Raw genomic sequence first — 11,429 nt, forward strand, 5'->3', positions numbered from 1 at the left:
CGGCCCGACGCACCACAGCCACGCCGCCAGAGTTCGGTGCAGGGAGACAGGCGGGCAGAGGAAGTGACCGGGAACAGATCACCGCACGCGGAAGAGCAGCATTCAGATGGAACGTCACCCACGGAACAGCCCCTCTCCCGGCCTCCTGGCCTGACGGCTCCCAGTTCTAGACACAACTTGCTACTTCTCCGGGGAAAAATGCAACATCGGCCGCAGGCATTCATTCTTGTACTTACTTTGGAACCTGCTACCTACTGGGTGGGGTGCTCAGGCCATGGCTAGGGAAAAAGTGAAAAATAAAACCAAGGTTTCCTTGTGCAAAGAATGCGGCCCCGAGCTGGTCAGGGGTTAAGTGAGCAGGTGGTTATCTTTCAAAGGCAGACTAGCAAACACATCATTTGCCCTCCAGTCGGTCCTGGTGCATGCTGCACCCCCTACCCGACACCGCGGCCCCACTCCCACCCCCCACCCACCCCCATGCCAGTGCAGAGCTGTGCGTCACAGGGCTTTCAAAGGCTGGCTTTTTTCGAGAGCCGAGATGCTGTAGCTGGACTCGGGCCTCTAGCCACCTGGTGAGCAGAGAGCTAGGTAACTGGTTCCAAGTCAGGGTGAGAGCAGCTGTGACCCAGACGTCATGACTTGGGGTGCTTCCACGATGGCTTTAGGCACCAGGCAGTGTCTGTGATTGGGGTTCTGTGTTTTCTGGTTTTTCAGTTGTTGTTGGGTTTTATTGACCTTTTAAGATGCTTAATTTCTAAATCATCCAGGTGGCGGTCGATGCTGATTTTCGAGGACCCACAACACAGTCAGCTGGTTTTGAAGCAAGAGGAAGAGGGACTCAGAGGAGGGAAGGGGGAACGTGTCTCGGAAGGCAGGGTGGCGTGTGCAAGGGCCATGGAGAAAGATGGGCCTGGAAGGGCAGGGAGGGGCTGGACCACCCTGGGCTCGGTTCCTGGGGACCTTCCGTGGAGCAGAATGGAGTGTGGCCTGGCTGGGTGCTACCTGCATGAGGTGGGTGCACATGCGCCCATTGCTGCGGGGACTGTGTCAACCCATCTGACGTCCTCATCCCCCCTACTTTACCAACCAGATGTCCCCTTTCAGCGACTGTCTTTCCGGATGATGTGTTCCAAGTCTCACCATCGTTGATGGTAAGAAACATTCCAGGTGGGTTTCTGCTAGCACGGCTCTGTTGGCTCTTTGACCAGTGCGCGGCCTACACTCTGGGGCCCTGGCAGGGCAGCGACTCCAGGCTGGGCTGTTCACGTCGAGGCTGGCATTTCGCAACCACCAGCCGCTCGCTCTTCAGGAGGAAGACAAGGCTGTCTACTCTGGTGAAGAGCGACCGTCTTGGAAACCCACAGGGGCAGTTCGGCCCTGTCCTGCAGGGTGGCCATGAGTCCTACTGACACGCTGGCAGTGGGGGTATGTTGTACGTTTCACCAGCACCACCGTTCAAGGGCGTCGCTCTTCCCCGTCTCCCCCCTCACTGGGCAGCCTTTGCCTGTCGGGAAGGCCCCAGAAGGAAACCACAGCTTGGTCCTCAGTGTGACAGCTTCCCCCCTCAAAACGAAGTCAAATTCTACCCTAATGAACGTGGAGTGCGACGAGGAGTCTTACACTGGTGCACACGGAGCAGAGCTGCTTTTCGGAAGATCGCCTGGCCACCATGAGCAGAGCAGACTGGAGGAGGGAAAGGAGGCGCTGGAGGCAATACAATCCTCAGAGGGCCAGGAACTCAGGCCTGGATTTAGTTGGGGTGGGAGCGGTGGTAAGAAAAAAGAATCCATTCCACAACCATTGAGAAGCGAAGTAACTGAACTAGACAAGAGCCATACAAGGGACGGGGCCAGGGGGGTTGGAGAGAGGCGATGTCTGTAAAATCCCTTAGGCTTTCAAAGTGTATCTGAACCGAAGGGCAGCTTTTCTTTGGCAGTGTCACTACTGTGGGGAACAGACGACTTGCTGCAGGACTCTCTGTAACACTACAACTGGAAACCAGTAAAGGAGTAAGGAGTATCCCTGGATTTGCGACACCAGGAGGACCTCCTGTCCCTATCAGGCTTGTGCATGGGGCAACAGCGAGGGCAGTTCCCAGAACCTGGTGGTGCCGTAGGTGCAAGCTGCTTGGCAGGAACTACAGCTGGAGTGGAGGAACACAGCCGCTCCCAGCCTATAGCGAGGGTCTGGACCCTTGACCTGGCTTCTGCATCCTGCCTTTCATTTCCATGGCATTTCCCACTCATAGAACCAATCACGAGCCAGAGTGCCAGGGAGCCTGGTGACTGTTCCCGGAGCTCGGAAGGCTGGCACACTCAGTGTGGATCTGGGTGGCAGGCCAGCAAGGACCAGTGTTGTACCTACTATCTACTGATACCTGCCTGCTCACGATTGCTCAGCTGGCCGGTAAACTCTTTGTGGTAAGAATCTGTCAATATTTCTTATTGTTTCCCCAGTACCTAGCATTGTATTACTACAGTTAGTATAGGACTGTTGTCCAATAAAAAGAGGTGGACCGGATTTTAATTCCCAGTCACTGAAAAGGAAGGCTAAGTGCCTTCTTCCTCCCCTCTGCGGCATCTAATGAAGCGAACGGAAGGAAGCTATTTGTTGTGCGAGATTCTGAAAGTTAAGCATGGGAATGGGATCAGCTACAGGGATTGATGACATTCGTTTGAATAGTAGAGGATGCCCATTTTGTACAGTGGCCAAATGTGCAGTGTATCACTCTATCTGTTTGAGAAGGCCTCAGAGTGATTCTCCCAAACATCTGGTCACCCGTCTCCAGGCTTTGAACAGCTAGCAAACCCGGCCTGGCTCAGGACCTTGGAACTCGGGCTGGCTTAGAGGCTTCTGGGAACACGTACAACAGCGCACGCCGCACCGTTAGTGGGGCTCCCTTGTGCTGCCCGAAAGACTGACTGACGAAGCCTCCCTCCCAGGAATGGCTTCCATAAAAATCACACTCACAGGACGTTGTAAGGAACCAAAGTATTTCACGAGCACCTGCAGGAATCAGCTGGTCTCTGTGGTCCCTTGAGCATCGGGAAGAGGAGGGTGAGAGGAGGACCCGTCCACACAGGCAGTGGCGTGGGCTCTGCAGGTGTTGATCAAGCCCCAACGCGGTGGCGTTTGCTGTGCCCTGGCCCACTCTGTGGGGTCTGCTTCGCGGCCAACAAGACCTGATCATCAGGTTCCACAGCTCAGCAGGGCGAAGGCTTGCGTCTGCGCTGGACCGCTGGGTGAGAATCCCAGTGCTTTCTCTTCGATACAGAAAGGTATGACAGCGTGGAAGAACGGGGGTAGTTCTCCCAGGAGTAAATGGAAGCTGAGCTTGCTGAGTGCAGCTTGGATGCCTTTCTACGTACCAGCCTCTGTTTAACATTTACGAAAGGGTGAGTGCCTGCTACCGCATAAAGAAACCCACCCCACCTACGGTCATCCAGTCAACTCTGGCTCTTTAAAGACAGAGAGCGGCTCTCTGCGGTTTCTGAGATGGCACCTTTACCAGAACAGCCACCCTCATCTTTCTGCCCTGGAGGGGCGGGTTGGTGTGAAGCACTGGCCTTGCAGGCTAGCAGGGCAATGCTTAGCCCACAGTGCCACCAGGGCCCTCGACTATACCAGAGACCTCTTTAAAGTGCTAAGAAACAACCATAAAAGGGATGACTGTGAGGGTAGGCACAGAGTGCCCGGTGTGCTTGATTCAAGCCATGGCAGTTGTAATCTCTTCATATGCTTCCAAAGCTGGACGACAAATGAAGGAGACTGAGGAGGAGCTGCTGCATTCGAGTGGTGAGTGGGGAAAGGACATGAAGTGCAGTGTAAAACTGCCCAGAGAAGAGGCAACTCTGTCTTGGAAGAAGTACAGCCCGAATGCTCCTGGCATGATTCTTCTCACAAACTTTGGACATGTTTTCAAGAGGGATTAGAGAAGGACATCATGGTAAAGTGGAGTGTGGTACTTACGTAATCTGGTGTCAATTTGGGGATTCAGAGTGGAGTCTAGCCTGTCAATCAGGTAGTATCTTGATGACCTCATTTGGAGGCACTAAGGAGAAAAATAGCTCACTGGAGGCGGGACACATGCTCGCTCTGCGGGACATCCCTGTGGAGAAGACGCATGGAGAGAGGCTGATGGAGCCAGACCTCTGAAGCTGGAGAAGCCAAGTGGAGACCCCTGCCAGTGCTGAGATGCTTACAACGCCACTGGATCCACAAGACTTGCCACCCACTGGCCTGTGATTGTGGGAAACAGAAAGATTTCTCCCAAGTTGTCTCCCCCAAATATATGCCAAACCTAGCTGCTTGCTACACATGGTGAATTACTATACACTTGTAGGTCAACAGAAGTAGGTCAGGGGTTATTCTCCCTATGGGTTATCAGCCATCCAGAGTAAGTAGACAACACTGTACAATTGGGCCTACCGAACCCACGATTAGTTGTGGTGGGCTGGCCTCTCCCCTATGTGTGATCTTCCTGCATTCGGCGTCATTGCATGTGTTTTGTGAGTCTGAAGAGGATTTTATAGATTGGTATCAGACATATGGGCTGATATCAGACTTATGGACTTGATCTGGACGGGGCTGGGGTGTTTTCTAAATATTCAACTGCTCTTGTATATAAAGCTCTTTCTTATATGCATATGAGTATCTACGAATTTGTTTCTCTAGTCTACCAGACTAACACAGAGTCAGCAAAAAAAAGGAACCCCCCACACACACAACAAAGTGGACTGACACAGTGGCTGCCGCAATGGGCTCCCACATCACAATTGTCGGGGCGAGGCAGGGCCAAGCAGTCTTCCGCTCGGTGACACATGGGGTGACGAGGAGCTGGACGGCACCCACGAGTAACGATTACTCGTGGGTAATCGGGGGAATCTGCACGGAAAGGAGGTGACTGATACACGCAGACCTGGCGTGGGATTGGGACAAGACGTCCCTGAGGGAGCAGGATCTGGGTTCAAGTGCAGGAAAAGGTTGCTATGGAGTCAGTCTACGTAGGGCCGGCGGGGGAGGAGAAGGCGGGTCCTGGAGGAGGGGCGAGACCTGGTGACCAGGAGGAAAACTGGAGGATTTGAGGTTGGCGGGTAGGGGAAGGGGCAGACCCTGAGGACCTCATTAGCCACTTTCACACGTTTGGTCTCCATCTTTAAAAGGCTTGAAACCATGGAGGGGTTTTCAGAATGGGAGCGGTGTGGGGCGACTTGCGTTTTCAAACAAACCTCTCTGGTGCTTGGTGAGGAGCAAGGACAGCTGGGGTAGAACCGTGAGGGTGAGGAAGCTAGGTCGCCAGGCCAGTGGGAGGCCAGGGTAACCTGACAGCGTGGCGGCGGCAGCAGGGGAGAAACGGGCCAGGGGATCAGGGCTACTTAGGAGGCAATCCAGCCAGGACAAGGTGATGGGGTCTGAGGAGGCATGTGTCCAGGGAAAATTCTGGAAGGATGTTGATGCCTTGAGGCCAGAGGTGTGCCGTTAGAGAGGCAGCCGGCGCCGGGACTGCTGGATGACCTCATCCCAGGTCCCCCTCATCTGAACCCGTGACCAGCTCAGCTTACCGGTTCCGTTCCTTTTTCTCTGGTGACGTGGAACTGCTCGGGGGTCAGTTTCTTCTGCCACTCACATTTGGCAAGGGAAGGCTCAGGTGCCGCCAGAGACCCTGTATGGATTAATGAGAAGAAAAAAAAGAAATTAATTCAAAAATTAATGAACTTTGCTCCCCGGGAACTTTCTCCTAGCATTCAGAGACACCGGGCAGAGTGAGACCAGCCCCTTGCCTACTCTCCCCCACATCCTCACAAGGGACCACAAGGCTCAGGTACAAAATGCCTTCACGGACGCATTAGTGTAATAAGAAATGGCTAATATGTAGAGAGCCGGTTGCCTGGTCCCCTGGGGCAGGCGGAATATGAGTTGCGCAGAACAACTTTCTCCTGGGCTTTCCGGGCAGAGATGGAGCCTCTCTTCTGGGCTGGTTTCAGAGGAGCAGGCCCGATCAGGACACAGCGGGGCGGAGTTAGTTGAGTAGAGACTTGAGAGAAGAAGCTGTTTGAGTTGGTGGCTTATTAAACGCCTCTCCCTTGCCGGTTGACAAAGATAGCACCGATTTTGTTTGTGAGAGGAGCTCTTTATTAAAAACCCCCTTTTTAAAAAAAAATCATTTTATTTGGGACTCCTACAGCTGCTGTCATCATCCATCCATCCATCGTGTCCAGCTCACGGTTGGCCGCCGCGCAGCCAGAGCAGACAGGAAGTGTGAGGTCTCTTAATAAAACAATAAACAATAAATGTGTACCGTATTCTTCATGGAAAAATAAGACATCCCCTGAAAATAAGACCTAGCGCATCCTTGGGAGCAAAAATTAATATAGGACACTGTCTTATTTTCGGGGAAACAGGGTAGCAACCTGACCACTCACCAGCCCCTGGCCACCGCATCTGCACATGGTGAGCCTCTTGTAACTGACGAAAGTAACTCAGGCCTCATTGTCCTACCCCGTCCCACCCTCCCCACAGGGCCGACCCTCATTTTCTTTCCTGCTTCACAACCAGAACTCTGTACAGGGCTTCTGTGTTTCCTCACTCCCTTCCGTCTGTCCTCGAGACATTAGTTTCTTTATTCCTACCACTATTTTAGGTCCTACAAATACACCAGCAAAGAAAACCGGCAAGATCAATGCCTTGATAAAGTAGAGGTATTAACTGAAACCACTATAGGAGTTTTATAAGGTGATGCTTAGAAGGTCATGACGATTTGAACATACCTTGGGAAGTATCTATGTGTGCGCATGTGTTTGTGTGTGTGCACGTTTGCGTGTGTGTGATGGTGAACGGGTGTTTGTGCACATGAATATGTATATTTATGTACACAGATGAGTGTGCACCTGTGTGTGTACAAACATGTTTGTGTATGCGCATGTGTGTTAGTCCGGGTTGACAGAGAAACAAATTCATGGACACTCGTGTGTAAGAGAGAACTGTATATCAAAGAGCAATTGTATATTATGAAAACATCCCAGTCCATAAGTCCAATATTAGCCCATATGTCCAGTACCAGTCTATAAAGTCCTCTTCAGACTCACACAACACATGCAATGATGCCGAGTGCAGGAAGCTCACAGGCCAGTGGGTAGGAAGTCTTGTGGATCCAGTGGCAGTGGAAGAGGCACCTCATCTCGGCGCTGGCGTGGGTCTCCACGTGGCTCCTCCAGCTCGAGCTCTGGCTCCATCAGGGTAGCTCCATGGGTCTTGCCAACAGGACTGTCTCACCAAGAGTATGTGTGTCCCACCTTCAGGGAGCTATTTATCTCCAAGGAGGCTCCCAATGGGGTTGTAAGCTGCTAACTGATTGACAGGCTAGACTCCACCCCTTTTCAAGCTGACACCAGATTGCATAACCACCACAATGTTTATGTTATTTGCGTGTGCTTCTGCATGCGTCTGAGTGTGCGTATGAGTATTTAAGTGTGTGCACGTATGCACACAATTTCAAAGAGCAGTGAGGGGCAGGCCTCACTCAGAACGTCTGGTTTCAGCTGAGATTTGAAGCACACTGCAGGCAGGAGGAAAAACAGGTGGGAAGGTGCCGGTGTGTCTGAAGAGAGAAAGGCAGCCAGAGTGAGTGGGGTGGAGGGAGCAATGGGAGGGCTAGCGGCAGGAAAGTAAAGGGTGCCCAGATAATTGGGCCTCGAAGGGCACTGTAAGGGTGTTGCCTATTCTTGTGAGTCAAGAAGCCTCTGGTGGGGTTTTTGCAGCTGCATGGTGTACAGTAAGAGTTAAATGGCTGAAGAACAAAAAACACATGGACGCAAGGACACCAGTTCTATAATCTGGCTGAGCAGCAAAGGCACTTGGGCCGGTCGCCAGTGGAGGTGCTTGGAGGGGTCAGAGCCCAGCTATATCCTGGTGGTGGAGTCTGAGGATCTGCCGATGGATCGGTGTGGAGTACGAGAGAAAGGAAAGGGTTGAGGACAGGGTCATGGGTCGTTGCTGAATGGGGTTTGGTCTGAGAGCTGGAAAATGCGGAGGACCACAGGAGTCCTGGTGGCTTCATCGGAATGCACTGGGCTGCTAACTGCAAGGCCTGCAGCTCAAAAGCATAAGCTCGCTACTTCGCGGGAGAAAAAGGAAGCTTTCTATTCCCCCAAAGAATGACTGTCTAGGGAACCCACAGGGGCGGTTCTGCCTTGGCCTGTAGGGCCGCCGTGAGTCGGAACGGGCGTGAAGGCGTTGCGATTTTGGTTGGAGGAGAAAGCTTGGGAGCTTGACTGCCTAAGTTTCTTGGTGTGGAATTGCCACTTAGATGTCCAAATGCCAATTACATGCTGAGTACGTAATTAGGTACCCTAGAGTTAAGAGAAGGGCCCAAAGTGGCTGTGTAAAGTTGGGATCCTCCATATGAAGATGCTAGTTGCCTTTCTACTAACATGATCGCATCCTTAACATTAGTGCGATGTATACTGATCCACTGATAATGACTGATGAGGCATGTTACAGGAAATGTAAGTGGGGGGACTGGAAGGGGAGTTGGGGAGTAAATAATGAAGGCAGGAAGAAGGGAGCACTGGAGCTGATTGTGATTGAGCAGCTCATGGTGGTGTGGATCAACCATGGGGGAGGGAGTGCAGTAGGATGGATGTGGTGGTGATTGTTCAATTCCCCCTTGATACGTTGGAACGACTGAGCTATTCAGTTCTGTGATATGTGAATCATGCATCCATATTTGGGAGGGGGAAGATGTTATTTAAAAGCCACTGAGTCGGGCTGCTGCTGTCATTGCATTAGCTACACAGCTTGACTTGTTGTCGTCGTCGTTGTTTCTCATTTATTCTAGATGGCAACCCTACTGGATATATCCTATCATTATCCCATCATCCGGAGGTTGAGCTTACCGACTTTAAGAAACAAGCTGAAAGCTGTACCTCTCGTAAGGACCAAGACTCAGATTTGAGTCTGTTTGCCATCAAACCCTCAACCACAGAACACGCTTATCCTTTGGAACGAAGGCCTAGCAGTAAGGGGCCCTATGGTATATATGTGGTTATAAGCTGAGCTGCCAACTGCAAGGCCAGCAGTTTGAAACTACCAGCCACTCCAAGGGAGAAGATGAGGCTTTCCCTGTAAAGAGTCACAGTCTTGGAAACTCACAGGGCCCCTTCTGCTTTGCCCCGTAGGGTCACTATGAGTCAGCATCAACTAAACAACAGCCTGGAGTTTGGTTTAGGTCAAAAGAGCTTGCTGAGGAGCCCTGGTGGTGCAGTGGGCTACACACTGAGCTGCTAAACACAAGGCCAACAGTTCAAAGTCACTAGTCACTCCACTGGAGAAAGAGGAAACTGATTATTCCTGTAGAGGTTTACAGTCTCAAAATGGGTGCCTAAGCAAATGTGGTCAGAAAAGCTGATGATGCCAGGCTATCAAAAGATATAGCGCCTAGGGTCTTAAAAAGGCTTGAAGCTAAACTTGTGGCTATCTAGCTGAGAAGCAACAAAGCCCACATGGAAGAAGCACACCAGCCTGTGTGATCATGAGGTGCTGATGGGATCAGATATCAGGCATCAAAGACTGAGAGCAAAAAAATCATATCGATGGGAATGAGGGGGAGTGTGGAGTGAAGACCTAAAGCCCATCTATATAGACAATTGGACATCCCCTTACAGAAGGGTCACAGGAAGAGATGAGCCAGACAGGGTGCAGTATAGCACTGATGATACATACAACTTTCCTCTAGTTCTTTAATGCCCCCCTCCCATCATGACCCCAATTCTACCTTACAAATCTGTCTAGACCACAGCATGTACATGGGTATAGGTAAGAGCTGAAAACAGGGAATCCAGGACAGATGAACCCCTCAGGACCAATATTGAGAGTAGCCATTCCAGGAGGGGAAGGGGCAGGTGGTGGGAGAAAGGGGGAACCGATCACAATGATCTACATATAACTCCCTCCCAGGGACGGTCAACAGAAAAGTGGGTGAAGGGAGACAGCGGTTGGTGTAAGACATGAAAATAATAATAATTTATAAATTATCAAGGGTTCATGAGGGAGGAAGGTGGAGGGGGGAATGAGGTGATACCAAGGGCTCAAGTAGAAAGAAAATGTTTTGAAAATGATGATGGCAACATATGTACAAATGTCCTCGACACAATGGATGGATGGATCCATTGTTATCAGAGATGTAAGAGGCCCCAATTAAGTGATTAAAATAGGAGATATCTACAGTCTTAGAGGCCCACAGGGGTCGGTCTACTCTGCCCTTGAAGGTCTCTGCATTGGGATCAACCCCATGGCAGTGACTTGGTTCTAGTTGTCTGGACAGTTTTGCTGGGTTGGGCTGCCATGATGTACTTTAGCATCCCCTAAGTGGTGGACATGTGGGTTAAAGCTACTTTCCCCTTCTTAAAAGGAATGCTGTCGAACACATCCCTGCACACAGCTCTTGTTTTTCTCTTCCACTTATTTCCTTAGAGTAAATTCGGAGAGGGGAGCTGTGAGACAGGTTGGCTAGGTGACAGGTTATGTATTGGTATCTGACCAAACTTCCCTGTTGCTGAAGAAGCAGCCTAATGAATTGCTCTGAAGTTCTCCAGCAGTTTTGGGTATATTTCCCTTATCTTAACCATCTTAGTGGGGAGGGCATTGTGGTTTTGATTTGCATCTTTCTGAAGGCTAGCAGGAACATGGAGTAAGTACCCTTCCACCATGTAAAGAATCCCTTCTGTGAAATACCTGTGGAAGTCTTTTGTCTCGTTTTTTATTGGGTTGTCTGTCTTTTTGTTGCTAAGCTGCAGATTCTCTTTAACCATATATATATATATATATATATACACAATATTAAATTAAGCCCCTGTGGATTTCCAAGACTGTAGCTCTTTGTACCAGAGTAGGCGCCTAATCTTTCTCCTGTGGAATGACTGGTGGTTTCAATCTGCTGACTTTGTGGGTGGCAGCCCAACTCATAAACACGATGCCACCGGGGCGCCACATACTCACTCAACTCACTGCCACTGAGTCCAATCCAACTCAGTCTCACCCTCCAGGACCCAGTAGAACTGTCCACGTGGGTTTCCGAGACTGTAACTCTACAGGAGTAGAAAGCCTCGTCTTTTACTTACTTACTTACCACGGCTTTTAAAAACACAAAACCAACCAACCCACCCCAAACACTGCAGGAGGAGAAAGAGTTCCCAAAGACTGGGCACCTGAGTGGTGGAGCAGATCTCTGCATGTCTTCAATGGGCATATACAGAAGTGGAACTCAGAGGCCGGCCTGCTGGACTCAGGAAGCCATTCTAAAATAATATCTAAAATACCGTGCCAGCTGATCCAGTCCTCGCTCTACACACACACACACACACTTCCCCTTGGTGTGTCTAAAATACCATGCCAGCTGATCCAGTCCTCGCTCTACACACACACACACACAC

At 50.9% G+C, this 11,429-nt stretch overlaps 1 protein-coding gene across 1 annotated transcript in view; it reads right to left on the bottom strand.

Annotated features, from left to right (window-relative positions):
* Nucleotides 1–11,429, bottom strand: part of MSRB2 (methionine sulfoxide reductase B2) — a gene marked incomplete at its 5' end in the record, with an annotated part of 25,481 nt that overhangs the window by 12,798 nt on the left and 1,254 nt on the right. Inside the window, one exon of the mRNA XM_045300226.1 lies at nt 5,562–5,662. Coding sequence (XP_045156161.1) covers nt 5,562–5,662 — 101 coding nt within the window. The remainder of the gene's footprint in view (nt 1–5,561; nt 5,663–11,429) is intronic.

This window comes from Echinops telfairi, unplaced genomic scaffold (assembly GCF_000313985.2).
Source record: "Echinops telfairi isolate 266 unplaced genomic scaffold, ASM31398v2 ScPeMD7_7461;HRSCAF=8499, whole genome shotgun sequence".
Taxonomy (NCBI): domain Eukaryota; kingdom Metazoa; phylum Chordata; class Mammalia; order Afrosoricida; family Tenrecidae; genus Echinops; species Echinops telfairi.